At 46.2% G+C, this 27,719-nt stretch overlaps 1 protein-coding gene across 1 annotated transcript; it reads left to right on the forward strand.

Moving 5' to 3' along the window:
* On the forward strand, positions 1 to 22,721 carry osbpl8 (oxysterol binding protein-like 8). The gene is made up of 15 exons (XM_055905966.1): positions 1 to 315; positions 3,822 to 4,006; positions 6,871 to 6,952; positions 9,031 to 9,129; positions 10,652 to 10,748; positions 10,995 to 11,093; positions 13,244 to 13,341; positions 14,024 to 14,113; positions 16,155 to 16,291; positions 17,423 to 17,608; positions 18,145 to 18,232; positions 18,888 to 18,926; positions 19,029 to 19,134; positions 21,413 to 21,518; positions 21,824 to 22,721. Exons 1-15 carry the CDS (start codon positions 16 to 18, stop codon positions 21,957 to 21,959), a joined length of 1,848 nt encoding a protein of 615 aa, XP_055761941.1. The 5' UTR covers positions 1 to 15; the 3' UTR covers positions 21,960 to 22,721.
* Positions 22,722 to 27,719: the final 4,998 nt, after the last annotated feature.

Here is a 27,719-nt window from a genome sequence, read left to right on the forward strand (position 1 = left end):
AGAGCAAAAACTGTGATGATTGTGTTTTACAAAATAAGGGTTTCGTGTGAACTCTCCTTTGAATCCATCCTCCTTGTTATTCCCGCTAGGTTCAACGACGGTGACCAGTTCAAGGACCCTGACCTGTACTCAGACAAGTCGGACCGGGAGGGGGAGCAGGACCATGAGGAGTCAGACGTGGAGGGTCTGGGGAAGAGCGAGGAGAGTGACAGTGACACGTCAGAACGTCAGGATGACTCCTACATTGACCTTGACCCCAACGAGGCCCTGCGGGAGACTCCGTACCTGGAACAGTCCCACGAGGAGCTGGGAGAGGTGAGGAATGATGATGAGCGTAGTCAGTACCGCTGGCTCTTATTGGTCAGGGGGACTGAGCCCAGCTTACTCTGTATAAATACATCTGATTGGACAAGCGATGTGAGAATTTTCCCCCAGGGAAAGTTTGACTCTGTAACATTGAAGAGAATTAGCTTGATTTGTTATTTTTTTAAGATTCAAGGCCTCAGAGAATATACTTAAGAGAAAACAAGTGGCATTTCTTTGAACACAGTGGGAACACTTGATAAACCTTGGTTTAAAATGAGATGATACTGGGAACTGAATGAATTTAACCCGACCCATCTGAATCAGAGAGGTGCGGGGGCTGCCTTAATCGACATCATCGGAGCCCGGGGAGCAGTTGTTGTTGGGGTTTAACTGCCTTGCTCAAGGGCAGAACGGCAGATTTTTCCACCTTGCCAGCTTGAGGATTCGAACCAGACACCTTTCAGTTACTGGCGCAACAGTCTTAACCGCTAGGCTAGCTGCCGCCACACTGGTTGAAAGAGAAGTGAAAGGAGCAAGAGTCGAGGCATCCATCAGAGTGGTGTGTGTGAGCAGCAGTCATCAGAGTGGTGTGTGTGAGCAGCAGTCATCAGAGTGGTGTGTGTGAGCAGCAGTCATCAGAGTGGTGTGTGTGAGCAGCAGTCATCCGAGTGGTGTGTGTGAGCAGCAGTCATCAGAGTGGTGTGTGTGAGCAGCAGTCATCCGAGTGGTGTGTGTGAGCAGCAGTCATCCGAGTGGTGTGTGTGAGCAGCAGTCATCAGAGTGGTGTGTGTGAGCAGCAGTCATCAGAGTGGTGTGTGTGAGCAGCAGTCATCAGAGTGGTGTGTGTGAGCAGCAGTCATCCGAGTGGTGTGTGTGAGCAGCAGTCATCAGAGTGGTGTGTGTGAGCAGCAGTCACCCGAGTGGTGTGTGTGAGCAGCAGTCATCAGAGTGGTGTGTGTGAGCAGCAGTCATCAGAGTGGTGTGTGTGAGCAGCAGTCATCCGAGTGGTGTGTGTGAGCAGCAGTCATCAGAGTGGTGTGTGTGAGCAGCAGTCATCCGAGTGGTGTGTGTGAGCAGCAGTCATCAGAGTGGTGTGTGTGAGCAGCAGTCACCCGAGTGGTGTGTGTGAGCAGCAGTCATCAGAGTGGTATGTGTGAGCAGCAGTCATCAGAGTGGTGTGTGTGAGCAGCAGTCACCAGAGTGGTGTGTGTGAGCAGCAGTCATCAGAGTGGTGTGTGTGAGCAGCAGTCATCAGAGTGGTGTGTGTGAGCAGCAGTCATCAGAGTGGTGTGTGTGAGCAGCAGTCATCAGAGTGGTGTGTGTGAGCAGCAGTCATCAGAGTGGTGTGTGTGAGCAGCAGTCATTAGAGTGGTGTGTGTGAGCAGCAGTCATTAGAGTGGTGTGTGTGAGCAGCAGTCACCAGAGTGGTGTGTGTGAGCAGCAGTCACCAGAGTGGTGTGTGTGAGCAGCAGTCATCAGAGTGGTGTGTGTGAGCAGCAGTCATCAGTGGTGTGTGTGAGCAGCAGTCATCAGAGTGGTGTGTGTGAGCAGCAGTCATCAGAGTGGTTTGTGTGAGCAGCAGTCATCAGAGTGGTGTGTGTGAGCAGCAGTCATCAGAGTGGTGTGTGTGAGCAGCAGTCATCAGAGTGGTGTGTGTGAGCAGCAGTCATCAGAGTGAAGCCTCAGACAGCCCTTAAATCAACCTGTCTGTGATCTCTCTCTCTAACCCTCTGTCTTATGTCCCATTGTCTCTGTCTTATTTCCCATTGTCTCTGTCCCATTGTCTCTGTCCCATTGTCTCTGTCTTATGTCCCATTGTCTCTGTCTTATGTCACATTGTCTCTGTCCCATTGTCTCTGTCTTATGTCTCTGTCTCTGTCCCATTGTCTCTGTCTTATGTCCCATTGTCTCTGTCTCATGTCCCATTGTCTCTATCTTATGTCCCATTGTCTCTGTCTTATGTCCCATTGTCTCTGTCTTATGTCACATTGTCTCTGTCCCATTGTCTCTGTCTCATGTCCCATTGTCTCGGTCTCATGTCCCATTGTCTCTGTCTCATGTCCCATTGTCTCTGTCTTATGTCCCATTGTCTCTGTCCCATTGTCTCTGTCTCATGTCCCATTGTCTCTGTCTTATGTCCCATTGTCTCTGTCTTATGTCCCATTGTCTCTGTCTTATGTCCCATTGTCTCTGTCTCTGTCCCATTGTCTCTGTCTTATGTGCCATTGTCTCTGTCTCATGTCCCATTGTCTCGGTCTTATGTCCCATTGTCTCTGTCTCTGTCCCATTGTCTCTGTCTTATGTGCCATTGTCTCTGTCTCATGTCCCATTGTCTCGGTCTTATGTCCCATTGTCTCTGTCTCTGTCCCATTGTCTCTGTCTTATGTCCCATTGTCTCGGTCTTATGTCCCATTGTCTCTGTCTTATGTCACATTGTCTCGGTCTTATGTCCCATTGTCTCGGTCTTATGTCCCATTGTCTCTGTCTCTGTCCCATTGTCTCTGTCTTATGTCCCATTGTCTCTGTCTCTGTCCCATTGTCTCTGTCTTATGTCCCATTGTCTCTGTCTTATGTCCCATTGTCTCTGTCTTATGTCCCATTGTCTCTGTCTTATGTCTCATTGTCTCTGTCCTATGTCCCATTGTCTCTGTCTCTGTCCCATTGTCTCTGTCTTATGTCCCATTGTCTCTGTCTCTGTCCCATTGTCTCTGTCCCATTGTCTCTGTCTTATGTCCCATTGTCTCTGTCTCATGTCCCATTGTCTCTGTCTTATGTCCCATTGTCTCTGTCTTATGTCCCATTGTCTAATGTATTTTATTCTGACACGTTGGAACCTAAATTGCAATAGACAAGAAATCAGGACGTCCATCTCTTCTGCCACAGTTCCGCTGCAGTATGTAGAATGTTACATGTGACAAGACCATACTCCATTAGGGATCGACTTGTCAACAAGTCTTTAGAGGTTTTTTTGTTCATGATTATGTCATCTTCAGCACTGTTAATATAGCCTTAGCCAAGTGCCACAGGCAGGGCATGAAGAAATTATATTTGAAGGGGGGGTGTTTGCGCTTGTATGCCTGCCTGCGTGAAATCCCTCCCAGCTGTTCTGTGGTGAATTAGAATTGTCATTTTCGATGGCTCGAATTAAACAGCCAGCAGATGCTAAAATGGGAAGACCAAAGATGTGAATAATGAACTGATTGATAACTGAGGAAGTTTTTCAGACCGGAGAGATGTTCATACTGAATAATATCACGTTGAAGCAACTCCATAATGTGCTTGTATCATATAGGTATATACTCCAACCCTATGTGAATACTGTGACCTTACATAGCCCATCACCTAGCAACCTCATCAGGAGGTTTGGATCTCTTGGAGCAACAGCTGCGATGTTGGCTTGACAGTTGCTGAAGCGGCTTCAACACCCGGTCGGGACTAACCCCAGAATTCATTGCAATATGAAAGTGTGTGTGGTGTGTACGGTAAATCACCAAACCTTTATATGTGTGTCCCAGGCTGGTGAGGCGTCCCAGACAGAGACGGTGTCGGAGGAGAATAAGTCTCTGATCTGGACGCTGCTGAAGCAGGTCAGGCCTGGGATGGACCTGTCTAAAGTGGTCCTGCCCACCTTCATCCTGGAGCCACGCTCCTTCCTGGACAAGCTGTCCGACTACTACTACCATGCTGACTTCCTCTCTGAGTAAGTACTACTACCATGCTGACTTCCTCTCTGAGTAAGTACTACTACCATGCTGACTTCCTCTCTGAGTAAGTACTACTACCATGCTGACTTCCTCTCTGAGTAAGTACCACTACCATGCTGACTTCCTCTCTGAGTCAGTCCTACTACCATGCTGACTTCCTCTCTGAGTAAGTACTACTACCATGCTGACTTCCTCTCTGAGTAAGTACCACTACCATGCTGACTTCCTCTCTGAGTAAGTACTACTACCATGCTGACTTCCTCTCTGAGTAAGTACTACTACCATGCTGACTTCCTCTCTGAGTCAGTCCTACTACCATGCTGACTTCCTCTCTGAGTCAGTCCTACTACCATGCTGACTTCCTCTCTGAGTCAGTACTACTACCATGCTGACTTCCTCTCTGAGGAAGTACTACTACCATGCTGACTTCCTCTCTGAGTAAGTACCACTACCATGCTGACTTCCTCTTTGAGTAAATACTACTACCATGCTGACTTCCTCTTTGAGTAAATACTACTACCATGCTGACTTCCTCTCTGAGTAAATACTACTACCATGCTGACTTCCTCTCTGAGTAAATACTACTACCATGCTGACTTCCTCTCTGAGTAAATACTACTACCATGCTGACTTCCTCTCTGAGGAAGTACTACTACCATGCTGACTTCCTCTCTGAGTCAGTACTACTACCATGCTGACTTCCTCTCTGAGTCAGTCCTACTACCATGCTGACTTCCTCTCTGAGTCAGTCCTACTACCATGCTGACTTCCTCTCTGAGTAAGTCCTACTACCATGCTGACTTCCTCTCTGAGTAAGTCCTACTACCATGCTGACTTCCTCTCTGAGTAAGTCCTACTACCATGCTGACTTCCTCTCTGAGTCAGTCCTACTACCATGCTGACTTCCTCTCTGAGTAAATACTACTACCATGCTGACTTCCTCTCTGAGTAAATACTACTACCATGCTGACTTCCTCTCTGAGGAAGTACTACTACCATGCTGACTTCCTCTCTGAGTAAGTACCACTACCATGCTGACTTCCTCTCTGAGTAAGTACTACTACCATGCTGACTTCCTCTCTGAGTAAGTACCACTACCATGCTGACTTCCTCTTTGAGTAAATACTACTACCATGCTGACTTCCTCTCTGAGTAAATACTACTACCATGCTGACTTCCTCTCTGAGTAAATACTACTACCATGCTGACTTCCTCTCTGAGTAAATACTACTACCATGCTGACCTCCTCTCTGAGTAAGTACTACTACCATGCTGACTTCCTCTCTGAGTAAATACTACTACCATGCTGACTTCCTCTCTGAGTAAGTACTACTACCATGCTGACTTCCTCTCTGAGTACGTACCACTACCATGCTGACTTCCTCTCTGAGTCAGTCCTACTACCATGCTGACTTCCTCTCTGAGTAAGTCCTACTACCATGCTGACTTCCTCTCTGAGTCAGTACTACTACCATGCTGACTTCCTCTCTGAGTAAGTCCTACTACCATGCTGACTTCCTCTCTGAGTCAGTCCTACTACCATGCTGACTTCCTCTCTGAGTAAGTCCTACTACCATGCTGACTTCCTCTCTGAGTAAGTCCTACTACCATGCTGACTTCCTCTCTGAGTAAGTCCTACTACCATGCTGACTTCCTCTCTGAGTCAGTCCTACTACCATGCTGACTTCCTCTCTGAGTCAGTCCTACTACCATGCTGACTTCCTCTCTGAGTCAGTCCTACTACCATGCTGACTTCCTCTCTGAGTAAGTCCTACTACCATGCTGACTTCCTCTCTGAGTCAGTACTACTACCATGCTGACTTCCTTTTGAGTCAGTACTACTACACTGGCTTATGGGTGAAGGTTTCCCTAGGTATAGATCTAGGATCCGCTTCCCCTCCCGCAATCCTAACCTTAACCATGAGTGTGGAAAATGCAGAACTGATCCAAGATCAGTGTCTTGGGCAACTTCACCCTACACCAAGTAGTACGCTTATGAAGCCTCCGTTATGAAGTGTACCACTATTTCAGTGTTTAGTACTATTGTTCTGACTGAGTACTTCTCCAACCAGTTAACAACTAGACCCGGTTGTGATGATGACATTTTAACTAGTATTGCCTGCTGGGACAGTACTACCAAGCTGACCAATCAAAGATCATATAGTAGGACAGTACTCTAATCCAAGATCTTATATAGTAGGACAGTACTGCCGAGCTGACCAATCAAAGGTCTTATATAGTAGGACGGTACTGCCAAGATGACCAATCAAATGTCTTATATAGTAGGACAGTACTACCAAGCTGACCAATCAAATGTCTTATATAATAGGACAGTACTACCAAGCTGACCAATCAAAGGTCTTATATAATAGGACAGTACTACCAAGCTGACCAATCAAAGGTCTTATATAATAGGACAGTACTACCAAGCTGACCAATCAAAGGTCTTATATAATAGGACAGTACTACCAAGCTGACCAATCAAAGGTCTTATATAGTAGGACGGTACTACCAAGCTGACCAATCAAATGTCTTATGTAATAGGACAGTACTACCAAGCTGACCAATCAAATATTGTATATAGTAGGACAGTACTACCAAGCTGACCAATCAAAGGTCTTATATAATAGGACAGTACTACCAAGCTGACCAATCAAAGGTCTTATATAGTAGGACAGTACTACCAAGCTAACCATTCAAAGGTCTTATATAATAGGACAGTACTACCAAGCTGACCAATCAAAGGTCTTATATAATAGGACAGTACAGTCAGACCTGCCAAAGATACAGACAAATATTCAAAGATGTATCTTTAACTTGATTTAGGTCCTCATTGTGATTTGTTGTTGATCATTTCCAGGGCAGCTGTAGAGGAGAATGCCTACAGCAGGATGAAGAAAGTAGTGAAGTGGTATATCTCTGGATTCTACAAAAAGCCACAGGTGATTAGAACATTCACTTAACCTGTCTAGGATCAGCGTGGCGCTAGCGGCACACCCCCCCCCCCCCACTGAAAAACCAGTGCCGCGAAATTCAAAAAAAATATATTTTTAAAATATTTAACTTTCACACATTAAAGTCCAATACAGCTAATGAAAGACACAGATCTTGTGAATCCAGTCAACTTGTCCGATTTTTAAAATGTTTTACAGGGAAGACACAATATGTAAAGATGTACATCTATTACCTAAAAACACATTAGCATAATCCACCATCTTTTATTTGTCCACCAACACCAGTAGCCATCACCAATTCGACTAAACTAAGATATTTATAGCCCCTAACCAACAAAAAAACTCATCAGATGACAGTCTGATAACATATTTATGGTATGGGATAGGTTTTGTTAGAAAAAAGTGCATATTTCAGGTAGATGGCATAGGTTACAATTGCACCCACCGTCACAAATGGAATAGAAAAACTACTTAGAGCAACGTGTTTACCTACTTACTAATCATCAAACATTTCGTAAAAATACACAGCATACACGAATCGAAAGACACAGATCCTGTGAATACAGACAATATTTCAGATTTTCTAAGTGTCTTACAGCGAAAACACAATAAATCGTTATATTAGCTTAGCACATAGCAATTAGCAGCCCAGCATTGATTCTAGCCAAAGTGAGCGATAAAAGTCAACATCGCCAAAAGATATTAATTTTTTCACTAACCTTCTCAGAATTCTTCCGATGACACTCCTGTAACATCACATTACAACATGCATATACAGTTTGATCGAAAATGTTTATATTTAGCCACCAAAATCATGGTTAGACAATGTGAAATGTAGACAAGCTGGTAAAGAAAAAGTCCTTGCGCCACTTAGACAGTGATCTACTCTTATACATAAATACTCATAAACGTGACTAAAAAATATAGGGTGGACAGGGATTGATAGACAATTTAATTCTTAATACAATTGCGTTATTACATTTTTTAATTTATCCTTACTTTTCAATACAGTTTGCGCCAAGCGAAGCTACGTCAAAAAACATGGCGTCCTAAGCCACTAAAATGTTTCGACAGAAACACGATTTATCATAATAAAAATGTCCTACCTTGAGCTGTTCTTCCATCAGTATCTTGGGCAAAGGATCCTTTCTTGGGAGGAATCGTCTTTTGGTGGAAAGCTGTCCTCTTGCCATGTGAAAATGCCAACTGCGTTCGGGATGAACTGAAAGCGTGCCCACCTATTCTCAGCGTTAAAGAAATAAATGTCCCAAAATCGCACTAAACGGATATAAATTGCTATAAAACGCTTTAAATTAACTACCTTATGATGTTTTTAACTCCTATAACGAGTGAAAAGATGACCGGAGAAATATAACAGGCTAAACTAACGCTTGGAACAGGAGCGGGTCGGTGTCCAGCACGCGCGTTACGCAGCAAGGAAAGACTTGCTAGCTACAGGGTTTTTTGATTTATAGGGCCTGTGAACGCGCAATCGACCCCATTGGAATCGTCATCACGTAAAGGCATCCAGGGGAAGACGTAAGAAGTGTCCGTATAGTCATAGCAATATCAGTGCCGTTTTAACTGACTTCAGAAAAGTGGCCAACATTTCTGAAATCTGAATCCATGTCAGGGAAATTGCTGTAGAATGGGCTCTGTTCCACTTAGAGACAAAATTTCAACTCCTATAGAAACTATAGACTGTTTTCTATCCAATAATAATAATAATATGCATATTGTACGATCAAGGATTTTGTGGGAAGCCGTTTCAAAAATTAGCCAAATTAGCATAAATAGTCTAAACAGCGCCCCCATCCCCAACAGGTTAAAATCACTGTTTCAGCAGGGTCATGTTCATTAGGAAAACAGTGGAAAACATTTTTCAAAAAAGAAAAGTAAGTGTTTCTTACTGGATAGGTCCTGGTAGTCCCTCTATTTCAGTCCATTTCTTCTGTTAGGTGCCTAATGAACATGACTCTGTTCTGGATGTGACAAGATGTCCCTCGGTATCTCTACCATTCAGCGGACGTATCTAAAGCTCCGTTTTTCCTCCTCCTGAAAACCAGGGACTGAAGAAGCCATATAACCCCATCATCGGTGAGACCTACCGCTGTATGTGGCTCCATAGCAAGACCAACAGCAAGACATTCTACATCTCTGAACAGGTAACACAGCCAGGAGGGGAGACTGCTCCCTAGCCAGGAGGGGAGACTGCTCCCTAGCCAGGAGGGGAGACTGCTCCCTAGCCAGGAGGGGAGACTGCTCCCTAGCCAGGAGGGGAGACTGCTCCCTAGCCTGGAGGGGAGACTGCTCCCTAGCCTGGAGGGGAGACTGCTCCCTAGCCTGGAGGGGAGACTGCTCCCTAATATGCGGTTGTCTGATTGGGATTTTTAATCTGACATTTGAGCAATTGATTCATCGTGTAGTTAGTATGTAAATGCTGGATGTGTGGGGGAGTGGATGGATGGATCGACGGGTTGGTGGATGGATGGATGGACGGGTTGACGGGTTGGTGGATGGATGGATTGACGGATGAGTTGGTGGATGGATGGATTGACGGGTTGGTGGATGGATGGACGGGTTGGTGGATGGATGGATTGACGGGTTGGTGGATGGATGGACGGCTTGGTGGATGGATAGATTGACGGGTTGGTGGAGGGATGAGTTGGTGGATGGATGGATTGATGGGTTGGTGGATGGATGGTTTGACGGGTTGGTGGATGGATGGTTTGACGGGTTAGTGGATGGATTGGTTGGTGGATGGATAGATGGATATACGGGTTGGTGGATGGATAAATGGATGGAGGGATCAACGGGTTGGTGGATGGATCGACGGGTTGGTGGATGGATGGATGGGTTGGTGAATGGATGGGTTGGTGGATGGATGGATGGTTTGATGGGTTGGTGGATGGATGGATGGACGGGTTGGTGGATGGATGGTTTGACGGGTTAGTGGATGGATTGGTTGGTGGATGGATAGATGGATATACGGGTTGGTGGATGGATAAATGGATGGAGGGATCAACGGGTTGGTGGATGGATGGATGGGTTGGTGAATGGATGGGTTGGTGGATGGATGGATGGTTTGATGGGTTAGTGGATGGATGGATGAGTTGGTGGATGGATGGTTTGACGGGTTGGTGGATGGATGGTTTGACGGGTTAGTGGATGGATTGGTTGGTGGATGGATAGATGGATATACGGGTTGGTGGATGGATAAATGGATGGAGGGATCAACGGGTTGGTGGATGGATCGACGGGTTGGTGGATGGATGGATGGGTTGGTGAATGGATGGGTTGGTGGATGGATGGATGGATATACGGGTTGGTGGATGGATAAATGGATGGAGGGATCAACGGGTTGGTGAATGGATGGGTTGGTGGATGGATGGATGGTTTGATGGGCTGGTGGATGGATGGAGGGACGGGTTGGTGGATGGATGGATGGATGGAGGGACGGGTTGGTGGATGGATGGATGGCTTGACGGGTTGGTGGATGGATGGATGGACGATTTGGTGGATGGATGGATGGACGGGTTGGTGGATGGATGAAAGAAGGAATGTGATAGGTTTTCAGAAGGTCTAGACTCTTCAACATGACATCTTCTGGTAGACTGGCTATGATCAGGGCTAGCTTCCAGAACCTGTCCTCCTGACCTTTGACCAATCACCTTCTCTCCCTGTCAGGTGTCCCATCATCCTCCAGTGTCAGCGTTCTACGTCAGTAACAGGAAGGACGGCTTCTGTCTCAGCGGAAGCATCCTGGCCAAGTCCAAGTTCTACGGTACAACACACACTCATGTACAATCTCATGTACACACACACACACACACACACACCTTCCAAACAGCAAATGCGTATAGATAGATACGTCGGGCCTGTCTCATTATCGTTGGAAAGTGAACATTTGGTAACACATTTCTGCTGGGAAATAAATATTATAATAATAATTAAAGGCGCACCCAACAAATGTTTTATCTGTGTTAACACCCTTTCCTGGGTGTTGTCATGACGATGTGTCTCTTTGCAGGAAACTCCCTGTCGGCCATATTGGACGGAGAGGCTCGGCTCACCTTTCTCAACAGAGGAGAAGACTACGTCATGAACATGCCCTACGCCCACTGCAAAGGTCTGACCTCTTTTACTGGCTGGAGTCTCACTGTGAAAGCAGAATTATATATACCCACCTAATCTTCTTTGCAAGCTTACCAGGGTTGGGCTCATTTCAAATTGAAGTCAGTCAATTCAGGAAGTAAACTGAAATTACAATTCAATAATTAAAAGGAGTCCATCTATTTTTAATGACTTCTTAATCATCTGAAAAGGAGAAGCTGTTTATGTCAAAAGTATTAAACATTTTGAATTTTAAATTCAAATCACTTCCTGAATTGACTGTCTTGAGCCCAACCCTGAAGCAACACGTCTCTTTCTTCTACATGGGAAGTAGATTCAACATGACGTCTCTAGTCGTACAGACTGACTGGAAAGTCTGTAGTATGGAAATATACTTCACTACTAACAGAATCAGTCCTGATTCAACACTACCAGGGTTGGGGTCAATACCATTTCACTTCAGTCAATATGAAAGGAACGGGGAACATTGGAATCAGAGTGTCAGTTTACTTCCTGAATGGAATTAATTTAAATGGAATAAACCACTTACTCTGTAGTGTACCATCTCTACTGTAGTGTATACTAACTATCCTCCCTCTGTAGGGCACCATCTCTACTGTAGTGTATACTAACTATCCTCCCTCTGTAGGGCAGCATCTCTACTGTAGTGTATACTAACTATCCTCCCTCTGTAGGGCACCATTTCTACTGTAGTGTATACTAACTATCCTCCCTCTGTAGGGCACCATTTCTAATTTTGTGTATACTAACTATCCTCCCTCTGTAGGGTACCATCTCTACTGTAGTGTATAGTAACTATCCTCCCTCTGTAGGGGACCATCTCTACTGTAGTGTATACTAACTGTCCTCCCTCTGTAGGGCACCATCTCTACTGTAGTGTATACTAACTATCCTCCCTCTGTAGGGTACCATCTCTAATGTAGTGTATACTAACTATCCTCCTTCTGTAGGGTACCATCTCTACTGTAGTGTATACTAACTATCCTCCCTCTGTAGGGTACCATCTCTACTGTAGTGTATACTAACTATCCTCCCTCTGTAGGGTACCATCTCTACTGTAGTGTATAGTAACTATCCTCCCTCTAGGGCACCATCTCTACTGTAGTGTATAGTAACTATCCTCCCTCTGTAGGCTACCATCTCTACTGTAGTGTATACTAACTATCCTCCCTCTGTAGGGCACCATCTCTACTGTAGTGTATAGTAACTGTCCTCCCTCTGTAGGGCACCATCTCTACTGTAGTGTATACTAACTATCCTCCCTCTGTAGGGTACCATCTCTACTGTAGTGTATACTAACTATCCTCCCTCTGTAGGGCACCATCTCTACTGTAGTGTATACTAACTATCCTCCCTCTGTAGGGCACCATCTCTACTGTAGTGTATACTAACTATCCTCCCTCTGTAGGGCGCCATCTCTACTGTAGTGTATACTAACTATCCTCCCTCTGTAGGGTGCCATTTCTACTGTAGTGTATACTAACTATCCTCCCTCTGTAGGGTACCATCTCTACTGTAGTGTATACTAACTATCCTCCCTCTGTAGGGTACCATCTCTACTGTAGTGTATACTAACTATCCTCCCTCTGTAGGGCACCATCTCTACTGTAGTGTATACTAACTATCCTCCCTCTGTAGGGCACCATCTCTACTGTAGTGTATACTAACTATCCTCCGTCTGTAGGGTACCATCTCTACTGTAGTGTATACTAACTATCCTCCCTCTGTAGGGTACCATCTCTACTGTAGTGTATACTAACTATCCTCCGTCTGTAGGGTACCATCTCTACTGTAGTGTATACTAACTATCCTCCCTCTGTAGGGCACCATCTCTACTGTAGTGTATACTAACTATCCTCCCTCTGTATGGCACCATCTCTACTGTCGTGTATACTAACTGTCCTCCCTCTGTAGGGTACCATCTCTACTGTAGTGTATACTAACTATCCTCCCTCTGTAGGGTACCATCTCTACTGTAGTGTATAGTAACTATTCTCCTTCTGTAGGGTACCATCTCTACTGTAGTGTATAGTAACTGTCCTCCCTCTGTAGGGCACCATTTCTACTGTAGTGTATAGTAACTGTCCTCCCTCTGTAGGGCACCATCTCTACTGTAGTGTATACTAACTGTCCTCCCTCTCTCAGGCATCTTGTATGGCACCATGACTCTGGAGCTGGCTGGCCAGATCACTATTGCCTGTGAGAAGACAGGATACAGTGCCCAGCTCGAGTTCAAACTCAAGGTAGGAGGAAATAACTTGTTCTTTAGCTACAATCATTTAGCTTTTACTCTTTAAACTCTGCATTAGGCAGTTTTAGTGCTTGAAACTCTAATCAAGCTTTAGATGGGGGGGGGGGCAACCCTCATCTTGGAGAGCTACAGGGCCCACCTGCAGGCTTTTGCTCCAGCCCCAGTGGAGCACAACTGATTCTACTAATTAGCTGCTCAACAGGACCTTGATTAGCTGAATCAGGTGTTTTAAAGTGGGGTTGGAACAAAAGCCTGCATAGCCAGTACCTAGCCGGGAGGAGGGTTGTCTGACTACCCCTGTGCTGCATCTTGAACTATAAAACACCAATGTGATGAATACTCCTTTCTGGAACACTTTATTTTACAGCCGTCTACTTACCAGGTAATACTTAGATAGTACTTGTTGAAGTGGTAGTTACCTAGAGTAATAGTATAGTTAGATTAGTAGCTATCTACACAGTTGTTTCTTTTGAGATACAAGCATCAATATGTCTCATTTGGTACCAGGTAGTTACCAAGACTGTTGGATTCTATGAGGTCATTACCAGAAATGATCCATTGGTGCCATGTAACATGGTTACCATGTCTCCACTTTGATGCCATGTAAATACCAGGTAAGAACCAGGTTGAACAGGGCTGTAACATAAAGCGTCACCCTCCCCCTCTCTTTTCAGCCCTTCTTGGGTAACAATGACAGTGTAAACCAGGTCTCTGGAAAGATCAAGCTGGGGAAGGAGGTGCTGGCTACGCTGGAGGGACACTGGGTAAGTTCATTATGTATTTAACAGAAGGAAAAGTGACAAACCGTTTGGGACTAGAAATGCTTATTTTCATTTTTCCGTTGCAAAACGTTGGTGCCCTAATGAACACGACCCTACACTTCTCTTTAACTACCACATGCATGGAAAGAGGATGTATAATTATTTTTTAAAGGTTCGAAGTATGGAAAGTTATTTTCCACCCCAAAAGTCAAACTGACTTTAATTATGTCAGGAGACCTGACCTTGACGAAGTTTTAATGGAGGCCACCAAACATGCACTTTCACCTACCTGCTTAATGCATCCAAACTATATGTAGATTTAAATCACCAATTAAATGTAAAATGGGTTGTTTTCTGCACGAAAGGCCAGAGACACTGTTGAATACGTGCTGAGACTGTTAGTTTGTCATGGTGACAGGCTGCGTACACAGTATATCATAATACCTGTTAGTTTGTCATGGTGACAGGCTGCGTACACAGTATATCATAATATCTGTTAGTTTGTCATGGTGACAGGCTGCGTACACAGTATATCATAATATCTGTTAGTTTGTCAGTGTGACAGGCTGCGTACACAGTATATCATAATATCTGTTAGTTTGTCATGGTGACAGGCTGCGTACACAGTATATCATAATATCTGTTAGTTTGTCATGGTGACAGGCTGCGTACACAGTATATCATAATATCTGTTAGTTTGTCATGGTGACAGGCTGCGTACACAGTATATCATAATATCTGTTAGTTTGTCATGGTGACAGGCTGCGTACACAGTATATCATAATATCTGTTAGTTTGTCATGGTGACAGGCTGCGTACACAGTATATCATAATATCTGTTAGTTTGTCATGGTGACAGGCTGCGTACACAGTATATCATAATATCTGTTAGTTTGTCATGGTGACAGGCTGCGTACACAGTATATCATAATATCTGTTAGTTTGTCATGGTGACAGGCTGCGTACACAGTATATCATAATATCTGCTAGTTTGTCATGGTGACAGGCTGCGTACACAGTATATCATAATATCTGTTAGTTTGTCATGGTGACAGGCTGCGTACACAGTATATCATAATATCTGCTAGTTTGTCATGGTGACAGGCTGCGTACACAGTATATCATAATATCTGTTAGTTTGTCATGGTGACAGGCTGCATACACAGTATATCATAATATCTGCTAGTTTGTCATGGTGACAGGCTGCGTACACAGTATATCATAATATCTGTTAGTTTGTCATGGTGACAGGCTGCGTACACAGTATATCGTAATATCTGTTAGTTTGTCATGGTGACAGGCTGCATACACAGTATATCATAATATCTGTTAGTTTGTCATGGTGACAGGCTGCGTACACAGCATATCATAATATCTGTTAGTTTGTCATGGTGACAGGCTGCATACACAGTATATCATCATCAGTATATTTCGTTTTTTGGGAGTTTCTGCTGGATCCAGCTGGCTTTTACTGTGTTCTCTCCAAGCTGGGCCTCAGACAGACAGACAGACAGACAGGCAGACAGGCAGACAGGCAGACAGACAGACAGGCCGACAGACACAGACCGACAGACACAGACCGACAGACACAGACCGACAGACACAGACCGACCGACAGACACAGACCGACAGACACAGACCGACAGACACAGACCGACAGACACAGACCGACAGACACAGACCGACAGACACAGACCGACAGACACAGACCGACAGACACAGACCGACAGACACAGACCGACATACACAACCGACATACACAACCGACAGGCAGACCGACATACAGATCCGACAGGCAGACAGGCAGACAGGCAGGCAGACAGACAGACAGACAGACAGACAGACAGATAGATAATGGGTCAATGTTAGAACCGACCACTCCTCTACATAACTATCATCTCAGTCATTCTATCTCACACCTTCCCCTGGCTTTCTGGGTAATTACTCCGGCCAGCTCTATGCCATTAGTGTCACAGGGTTCTGGGGAATAACATGTCTGCCTGTCTGTGTTAACTGGGTCTCCCTGTGTGTCTGTCTCCTCCAGGACAGTGAAATCTTCATCAACGATAAGAAGACCGGGGTGGTGGATACGTTTTGGAACCCCACGGCAGAGCTGCGTCAGAGCAGGCTAACACGCTGCACCGTGCCTCCTGAGGACCAGGGAGACTATGAGTCTGAGAGGTATGAAGAGACAGACTCTTGTCTTTCACTCCTCCTCTTTATTCCTCCTCTCTCCCCTCATCATCTCATTCCTTCCCCTCGTTGGCTCTTTATTCCTCCTCTCTCCCCTCATCATCTCATTCCTTCCCCTCGTTGGCTCTTTATTCCTGCTCTCTCCCCTCATCATCTCATTCCTTCCCCTCGTTGGCTCTTTATTCCTGCTCTCTCCCCTCATCATCTCATTCCTTCCCCTCGTTGGCTCTTTATTCCTCCTCTCTCCCCTCATCTCATTCCTTCCCCTCGTTGGCTCTTTATTCCTCCTCTCTCCCCTCATCATCTCATTCCTTCCCCTCATTAGTTCTTTATTCCCCCTCTCTCCCCTCATCATCTCATTCCTTCCCCTCGTTGGCTCTTTATTCCTCCTCTCTCCCCTCATCATCTCATTCCTTCCCCTCGTTGGCTCTTTATTCCTCCTCTCTCCCCTCATCATCTCATTCCTTCCCCTCGTTGGCTCTTTATTCCTGCTCTCTCCCCTCATCATCTCATTCCTTCCCCTCGTTGGCTCTTTATTCCTGCTCTCTCCCCTCATCATCTCATTCCTTCCCCTCGTTGGCTCTTTATTCCTCCTCTCTCCCCTCATCATCTCATTCCTTCCCCTCGTTGGCTCTTTATTCCTGCTCTCTCCCCTCATCATCTCATTCCTTCCCCTCGTTGGCTCTTTATTCCTCCTCTCTCCCCTCATCATCTCATTCCTTCCCCTCGTTGGCTCTTTATTCCTGCTCTCTCCCCTCATCATCTCATTCCTTCCCCTCGTTGGCTCTTTATTCCTCCTCTCTCCCCTCATCATCTCATTCCTTCCCCTCATTGGCTCTTTATTCCTACTCTCTCCCCTCATCATCTCATTCCTTCCCCTCGTTGGCTCTTTATTCGTGCTCGTCATTTCCTTTTCAACTCATCACAGAAAGTCACTTGAAATGCAAGGTATGAAGAAGAAAGTCCAGACCGGAAATAAAATAGGAAAAGAGCAATTTTCACTTCTGAGTTACAATTGAACTGGATTTGTTTTGTATCTAAAAGAAGCTTCTCATCAGCTCCCTGCTGTCTGTAACTCTGTAACTCTCTCTCTCTCTCTCTCTCTCTCCGTCCTCCCAGGTTATGGCAGCATGTAACAAGGGCCATCAACAACAAGGACCAGACAGAGGCCACCAATGAGAAGTTTATCCTGGAGGAGGCTCAGAGGAAGTCAACCCGCGAGCGCAAGGCCAAGTGTGAGGACTGGGCGCCCGGGCTCTTTGAACAGGACCCCGTCACCGGAGAGTGGCATTACAGATATGCCGAGTGAGTTCCTTATCTCCAATTCACACACTCTATTCCCCATAGGACTCTGGTCGAAAGTAGTGCACTATATAGGGAATAGGGTGCCATTTGGTAGAGCCAGAGAGAACCAGGAAAAACTTGAGGTTATATTTAACATTTATAGAGATGTTAGACTATATTAGTTTGCCAGCGCTTCCATTTCTATGATGACCAAGAGGTAGCATCAAAACCGTGTATGTAATGTATGTCAAGTCTCTGCATCTGAACTGACCCCAGAGCTGATTAACAGGAGGATTGTGACACCTAATGGATGGACCTGGTATTACAACAACATGTTGGCATAACATTACCTGTGGTAGTCAATACCAACAGACTGTAATATCTGTTTATGTAATTGTGTGTGTGTGTGTGTGTGTGTGTGTGTGTGTGTGTGTGTGTGTGTGTGTGTGTGTGTGTGTGTGTGTGTGTGTGTGTGTGTGTGTGTGTGTGTGTGTGTGTGTGTGTGTGTGTGTGTGTGTGTGTGTGTGTGTGTGTGTGTGTGTTGTGTGTGTCCGCAGCACCCGTCCGTGGGATCCGCTGAATGATATGATTCAGTTTGAGAAAGACGGCTGGATCCAGACTAAAGTGCGGCATCGCACCCCAATGGTACGTTCTGCCAGTGTAATTAGTCTCAGTAACCAGGGCCCCAGGAGGGATGGCAATTGCAAGTGCCAGGTAGGTTGGCCAACGAACAGCGCTCCCTGAGTTGTTTTTCTACTTCTTGATTTTTGTTTTTACACCTCCTCCTCCACTTCAGTTTGTCACCAGCCACCACTGCAGCTTGCTCTAAAAGTCTTCTCCAGCTCCATTCACAACCATCGCCTGTGGCTGCTTCTGTTCCGTGGGCCGCGCTGTCGTACAGCCATTTTGTTTTGACTGTTTCCCCACCACCTACCGCCATGTTGGTTGTTGTCATTTAGATGATTCTGTATCTTCTGCTGTCGTTTTTAAGAAGGCTGCTTGTTGATGTCTCTAATTGCTTTAATAGGTGCTTGGTTGGTTAGTTCATTTGGTTGGTTAGTTTAATTTTAGTTGCAACTGACTGTGTTGTGGATTGTTTTTGGAGTTTCACTGAATGTGGCCGATCGGCACGCTCGCATGCCTCATACAGCTTTACTACTGATTAGCATGTGATGCAAGTGTGTGTGTGTGTGTGTGTGTGCGCGCATGGGTGCGTGTGTGTGCATGGGTGCGCGTGTTTGCGTCTATGTTTTGTTCCTAAGTGCAGCTATTTACGTAGTTTCTGTGTGTTCGTTCGTAGGTGTACAAGCGTGTGTGTGCGGTGCGTGAGTGTTTTTGTGTAGGTATCTTTGGTTTTGTCGTCTTCTCTGTAGTGTGTGTGTTGATTTGGTGTCTGGTGTGTGTGGCTCTATGTTGATGTGTGTGTCCTTGGTGTGTGTAGGTGACAGGGCCCAAAAGAAAGCACAAGCACAGTGACAAGCCCAAGAAACCTGAGAGTGGCTGCTCCTCCCCAGAACCTGACCGCCAGGACTCCTCCGGCAGCGAGCGTACGTCCCACACACACATACTAACAATGTTACAATACCACTCACATTAATATACATACAATCCCAATGCCCCCCTCATACACACTCATACACCCCCGCACACACTCATACACCCCCCACACACACATACACACTCATACACCCCCCACACACACATACACACTCCTACACCCCCGCACACACACTCATCCACCCCTCACACACACACATACACACTCATACACCCCTCACACACACACATATACACTCATACACCACCCCCCCACACACACATACACATACACACTCATACACCCCGCCACACATACACACTCATACACCCCCCACACACACATACACACTCATACACCCCCGCACACACACTCATACACCCCGCCACACATACACACTCATACACCCCCCCACACCCATACACACATACACTCATACACCCCCCCACACCCATACACACATACACTCATACACCCCCCCCACATACACACATACACTCATACACCCCCCCACACCCATACACACATACACTCATACACCCCCCCCACATACACACATACACTCATACACCCCCCCACACCCATACACACATACACTCATACACCCCCCCCCACATACACACATACACTCATACACCCCCCCACACACACACACTCATACACCCCGCCACACATACACACTCATACACCCCCCACACACACATACACACTCATACACCCCCGCACACACACTCATACACCCCGCCACACATACACACTCATACACCCCCCCACACCCCCACACACACACACTCATACACCCCCCCCCACATACACACTCATACACCCCCCCACATATATACACTCATACACCCCCCCACACACACACACTCATACACCCCCCCACACACACACACTCATACACCCCCCCACTTATATACACTCATACACCCCCCCACGCACACACACTCATACACCCCCCCACTTATATACACTCATACACCCCCCCCCACACACACACACTCATACACCCCCCCACATATATACACTCATACACCCCCCCCCCCCCACACACACACACTCATACACCCCCCCACTTATATACACTCATACACCCCCCCGCACACACACACTCATACACCCCCCCACATATATGCACTCATACACCCCCCCCACACACACACTCATACACCCCCCCACACATACACACTCATACACCCCCCACACACACATACACACTCATACACCCCCCCACATATATACACTCATACACCCCCCACACACACATACACACTCATACACCCCCCCCACACACACACTCATACACCCCCCCACACATACACACTCATACACCCCCCACACACACACACACACTCATACACCCCCCCCCCCCACATACACACATACACTCATACACCCCCCCACACACACACACTCATACACCCCCCCCACATACACACATACACTCATACACCCCCCCACACACACACTCATACACCCCCCCCCCCACATACACACATACACTCATACACCCCCCCACACATACACACTCATACACCCCCCACACACACACATACACACTCATACACCCCCCCACATATATACACTCATACACCCCCCCACACACACACACTCATACACCCCTCCCCCCACATACACACATACACTCATACACCCCCCCACACATACACACTCATACACCCCCCCCCACATACACACATACACTCATACACCCCCCCACACACACACTCATACACCCCCCCCCCACATACACACATACACTCATACACCCCCCCACACATACACACTCATACACCCCCCACACACACACATACACACTCATACACCCCCCCACATATATACACTCATACACCCCCCCACACACACACACTCATACACCCCTCCCCCCACATACACACATACACTCATACACCCCCCCACACATACACACTCATACACCCCCCCCCACATACACACATACACTCATACACCCCCCCACACATACACACTCATACACCCCCCACACACACATACACACTCATACACCCCCCCACATATATACACTCATACACCCCCCCCCACATACACACATACACTCATACACTCCTCACACTCATACACCCCTCACATTTTTTTCCTCCAATGTATTATTTGGCCTCAAATACGACTATAGGACGAGTCAACAACATTATTTGGGTATAAGTTAACATGAAATGTACTTTTAAAAGTGACATTTTCACTGGACATTTCCTTGAACATTTGTTATTGACTCTCTGTTACAGCTGATTGTTGCTGTTTGTTTATTTCAGGACACAACAGCAAGCACAGTAGCCGGTTAAGGAAAAAGGGCCCAGACCTTAGTGAACTTCAAAGTGCCATTGATTCTATAAAGAAGACACAGGAGAACATTTACAAGTGAGGGTCCTTCAAACATGAGACATTGAGTGTGTGTGTGTGTGCGTGTGTGCGTGTGCGTGTGGTCTTTGAGTGAGTGAGAATTTCAATTGTTCCCAACTTATGCATTGTGAGTTTGTGGTTGTGCATATAATTCCTGTGACTGAGCCCTCACTGACTCTGTGTCTGTGTGTGTGTGTGTGTGTGTGTGTGTGTGTGTGTGTGTGTGTGTGTGTGTGTGTGTGTGTGTGTGTGTGTGTGTGTGTGTGTGTGTGTGTGTGTGTGTGTGTGTGTGTGTGTGTGTGTGTGTGTGTGTGTGTCTCCAGGAGCATCGGTGTGCTGCGCTCCCGAACTGCAGCGGGCCAGACGGCAGCAGAGGGCGGATTCCTGCAGCAGCGCGACTACGCCATCATCATCCTCCTCATCCTCCTTCAGGTCTTCATCAACTTCCTGTTCAAGTAGCAGCCGACAGACTGACAGCGAGAGAGACATATGGAGAGAGACAGATGGAGAGAGAGAGACATGACTCATGGGGGGTTTGTCCAGGCTAAGGAGGAGAAACAGTCTGGAAGTGAACGAACTACAAGAGCACCCAGTAGCTCTGCCTCAACCCTCTCTCGCTCTCTCGCTCTCGCTCTCTCTCGCTCTCTCTCTCTACTGAGTTGAACCTGCTCCACTGTCCTCCGACGGGCCACCATTGTCACGCACACGTCTCGAAAGCAAGCATTCCTGAAAGAGGCTCCTCAAAAACAACTGAAATTGTTTTTAATTTCTATTTATTTGTACCCGTTTAAAGATCCATGTATTTTTAAAGGGGGGGTGACACCGGCCAGGACTGAAGGGAAGTTGAGGTCAGCGTTCGGCCTTAGCCGACGTCATGATGTCGTGAACTGGGCCTTGGAGTAGGCATTGACATCTGGTGGCCATTTTTAATTTTGCTAACGGACACCGCTCCTTGCATTTCACATTGCCCTGATTTCACCCGGCTCCCCAACTACAGGAAACATTTTACACTGAGACTTTTGAAGAAAAAAGTTCAATTTTTTTTTAAAGACTGTTGTTTTGTTTGTTTGGTGTGTCCTTTGTGAGTAGAACCTCTAGTTAAAAAATATACGAGAAGGGAGAAGAACAGTTTTAAGCGGTCCAATATATGTGACGTTCTTTTGAAGCTTTGACAAGGCTCGAGTTTCCTAGCTTGAAGGTGAATCGGCAACAAAAGAAAAAGAAAGTAATTGTAATCAATCGATTTGAATCGTTCCACTCAAATTTGTATACAAAGTCAATTGTATAAACTAGATGCTTGACATGAATTGTTGCTGTGTGGTTAACATGTACAGTAGGAGGAATGTTCAGCTGACACACGATAGTGTGTAAACATCAATATGACACCTAGTAGACAGTAGAGTCCCCAGTGGGGAGGCTGTTCAGACTGTTGTACAGTAGTAACTCAACATTGTCAGCCAGTCAGAAATCAACTAGATGTAGTGGAAATCTGCCAGATGCAGTGTTTCAGGAGTAGTACAGGCCGTCAGTCCACTTCCTGCTAACAGACTGACTCACTCATAGCAGTTGTGTTCTTTCCTAAAGAGACGTTCTTTCACACAAACAAGACCCTCTGTGGAACAAGGCCGTCTGGCGTTATCAATACCCCTTGACCTCGGTGTCTTTGTGGGCTGCCCACTGTGTGTGTCTGTCGTCATCGCCTCGTCACTGTCCTTCACTCATCCAAACCAGACGTTTAGAATGTGGTCACAAGAAAATTACACCAGTGCCTTCTAGAGTGGGGGTTTTGGGGGTTGGGGCTGGGGGTTTGGGGCTAATGGGGGGGATAGGGATTGAGAGGGTTGGGGCTGGGGGTTTGGGGCTAATGGGGGGATAGGGATTGAGAGGGGTGGGGCTGAGAGTTTGGGGGTGGGTGGGGGGGTTTGAGGCTAATGGGGGGGTTAGAGGTGGGATTGGGGTTTTTGGGGGGGGGGGCGCTAACGGGGTTTAGGGATGGGGGTTTGGATGGATGTTTGGGGCTAACGGAGGGGTAGTGATTGGAAGGGGGGGACAGTAGAAGTGTACGAGGGAGCGATAGCCAGTGTTTTGGAGTGGTCGTGCCATATCAAGCCTTAGAGAAGAGTCCTCCTTGGCCCCTCCCAGCGTTGCCGTGGTTACGCTGCCGTGGGAATTCTGGAAGCTGATTCCTGCCACTTGGAGAGAGGAGGTTATCTCTCCGAATCATCTCTCCATCTATCCTCTTTCTTTCTTTCTCTCTCTCCCTCTCTCTCTTCACAAGGCACCAAAACCAGAGGATCCACATGTCTCCTCTTCCTTGTCATTGTTCATTGTGTTGTATTATAATGAAAATCACTTTCTGTTTTTTCTTTTCTATCTGGCACATTTTTGCTTGCTCCATTGTTTTGTTTTTCCTTACTTTTCAGTGTTGATTTATACAGACGATACCGCTGATATGATTCTGTTCCATGTCGTTTTGCGGTCACCCCTCGATGACTTGAGTTCATTGTCAAATTACCTTTTTTGCATCCCTAATGGCACCCTATTCCCAATATAGTGCCCTACTTTTGACCAGAGCCCTAAAATACATGTAGTGTACCATATAGAGAATAGGGTGCTATTTGGGACCTACCCGTGGTCTCTCTGTAGCCAGACATCCCTGGTCTCTCTGTACCCAGACATCCCTGGTCTCTCTGTACCCAGACATCCCTGGTTTCTCTGTACCCAGACATCCCTGGTTTCTCTGTACCCAGACATCCCTGGTCTCTCTTTACCCAGACATCCCTGGTTTCTCTGTACCCAGACATCCCTGGTCTTTCTGTACCCAGACATCCCTGGTCTCTCTGTACCCAGACATCCCTGGTCTCTCTGTACCCGGGCATCCCTGGTCTCTCTGTACCCGGACATCCCTTGTCTCTCTGTACCCGGACATCCCTTGACTCTCTGTACCCGGGCATCCCTGGTCTCTCTGGTATGTATTTGTATGACAATAACACCTTCCTGAGAGTTATGTTGCCACATCACCAAATAAAATCAAAATGACGTCTTTATTGTCTTGTCTGTATGGGGCCAATCAACTATATAACCTCTAGTTAGTGAACTATGTTGCCGGTCAGCTATAAAGACACACTTTGGTGAACTAATTTGAGGGATGATATGTTTACAGGTATATGGCCAATATAACACGGCTAAGGGCTATTCTTAATCACGACGCAACACAAGAGTGCCTGGATACAGCCCTAAACTGGTTACCAACGTAATTAGAGCAGTAAAATTAATGTTTTTTTATTCCCTTGGTATACGGTCTGATATACCACAGCTGTCAGCCAATCAGCATTCAAGGCTCGAACCACCCAGTTTAAAATCTGTAATAGGCCATGTACTGTCGTCTGTGAACCTGATGAACTAGTGTTGTGGTAACAGATCCCAACAGGGACAAAACATAATGACCTATTACAACTCTAGGATCGCTGTTGGACAAAGGGTGGGAGGGAGGATGACTGAGATAATGATCGTGAGAACAGAAGATGTATTTAGGGTTTTTATTACTGTGTTTGTTCTGCTTCTGTTTCTTTGCTGTGTTATTTTCGCCTGGAAGCCAAATGGGATATCCATCCGCCAAATGGGATATCCATCCGCCAAATGGGATATCCATCCGCCAAATGGGATATCCATCCGCCAAATGGGATATCCATCCGCCAAATGGGATATCCATCTGCTGTAGACAGGAGTTCTGTGGAAGCTGCTAGAACACCTTTCTGGACAGCCATGTAACAGATGGCTGTTGTCACTAGAGGGCACAGTTGAAACTGCTCAGACCATTGGCATTGCCTGGCATAACCCACCTCTAGACATGTATTCATCATTGCATTTGCCTGAGATGATTATAGGTCAGAAACAACTTCAACAACTATTCACTCAGGTTCAAGTTTATTTATTTGTATTTAACCTTCATTTTATAGTCATACTGAGACCATGGTCTCTTTTACAGATAGGACCTGAATTACAGAAAATACACACATCAATATAAATACATAATGCAAGTAGAAAAACAACATGGTGATAAAAAACAGTCATAAGATCCTTTAAAGTGCATATCAACATGTGTAGTAGCAGGTACATCCTTTAACCTGCTTTGGGTGCCAGATGGGAAGGGTTGCACTTTTGTGACTATTCCATTGGTTCTGTTGCACCAGGCAAGCTCAATGAAGTGTAGCTTAAGTATATGAAAGATAACAAATATATTTTTTCTTTGGTCTGTACACACACACACACACAGTCCCCATCTAGCATGAAGTTAAGAGACCGGTGGCTAGCTCCCATTCCAGCATCTGGCTGGCCATGTCCCAATAAAATACACTAGCTTCCTGTCTTCATTTTCATCTTTCCTTCACAAACACTAATGACTTGACCTGTCAGGTGCCAGCACTATGGTGAAACCCTATAGAGACCCGTCACCTCTCGGCTGTGGTGAAGGCAAGGACACCAGAAAAGGAAGCCACTTAAGGAGTATTAGGACCAGTGGCGACCCGTCACTCAGGGCAGGTGGGGTTTTTGAGCCCCACCTGTTTCGAGACCCACATGTTTAGCTAAAAATTATTATATTGTTGTGCCTGTTTTGCATGTTATTTTGGCATTAATTCATGTCACATCAGTTTGCAAACAATGTGAAACAGAAAGAGAAATTAACTGTAGTACAAACATGCTCTCTGTTGAGTAAGGCAGCTCCAAAATGCAGCTGTTTCAGCCTAGCACAGTGCTTTCTGTGGTGGAGGGACAGCCAGCAGAATAGGCGTTGGTAATCTTGTCTAGTGGCGCCGTGATTGGCTCAGTGTTCTGTCACTCGTGGGGACACTACGTCACCGCAGAATCGTTAAAGAGAGAGCCAAGCAGTTCAAGCCCCCTTGGGTGCTGCCATAGATTTACATTAGAAGTGCCCATCCAAGAATGCTCAAGGTCATTGGCCGCAGATAAAATGTCAAATCACGTTATATCTACCGCAGCTTTGATTGGACTGATCATGTTACTTTCAGAATCTTAGCTAGCGAGCTAGACAAGCAGTCATCATGAATCACGTCGACAATCTGCAATCCTTTTCAATCCTTGTCATATGAAGAGAAATTATAGATAAAAGGTATTCGTGCTCATCGGCCATTGGACATAAACATTACTCAACAAGTCAGAAATCGCAAATTCAACAATGAGTGGTTTGGAAGGAATCAGTGGCTAACTGCAAGCGTTGCAAAGCAATCACCATTTTGCTTCCCCTGCCTGCTGTTCGGTGGAGAGGGTGTGTGGTCCAAGTCTGGGTTTAAGGATTTGAAACATCTGTCTGAAATGGGTTTTTTTCCAAGCTTAAAAGGATAAACAATGTACAAAATAAAGAAAAGCCCTTGAAAGAGTGGGTGTGTTCTAACTTTTGACCACTCATTCATCATAGTTTGCTTTCGGCTGTTCTAAGTAGCGTACGATCCCCCCCCCCCCCCCCCCCCCCGTCGTTTAACCACCATTAATACAAACCCTAAAAAGCCTATTCGCTCAAACGTGTCACCTCGAAGCCTCGCCATGGTAACTTAAGGCTCCAGTGACAGATTAGGCAGGCTGCGATGATGGGTGAATCCCAAATGGACCGCTATGTCCTATACAGTGCACTACTTCGGGAATATGGTGCCATTTGGGACACAGAAGATGACTCACAAAGGCCCAACCGATCTGTGGCTAAGGCTAATGATGGATGCATGCTGATAGAGCCCTGAGTGGCGGTAGGGCTCAGAGCTATGCCCACTGAATTATGCAGTAATCAACTTCAAACAGGGGTAACTGATGCTGCCGCTTAAGCTTTTAGCTTCCCTTCAGCATATGCTGGGTCGTTTGAGGAAGTAGTTTCCATTAGTTCGGGAAGGCTGTCCTTTTCAATCTCAGCTATAATGCCTGTGATATTTTCCAAAAAAGGAAATATTCTCTATAATGGACGGGTGCACCGTGCACATTTCTACTGTCTCCGTGTACATTTAGGCTTTTATTTGACTGAGGAAAGGCTGCCAGGCTGAGGCTCTGCCTGCGCCCAACATCTGGAAAATGGCTGAAGCCTGGCACGGCCCCACGTGCACTAGACTCTTCTCACTCTTCCCCTAAAATGGCTGCCGGTTCTTTGTGGTGTACCAGGGTTCTGATTCCACACTGACTCTCTGGGGTGTCGTGGGTTTGGGGAATAGAATTAAG

Source organism: Salvelinus fontinalis, chromosome 39 (assembly GCF_029448725.1).
Source record: "Salvelinus fontinalis isolate EN_2023a chromosome 39, ASM2944872v1, whole genome shotgun sequence".
NCBI classification, from domain to species: domain Eukaryota; kingdom Metazoa; phylum Chordata; class Actinopteri; order Salmoniformes; family Salmonidae; genus Salvelinus; species Salvelinus fontinalis.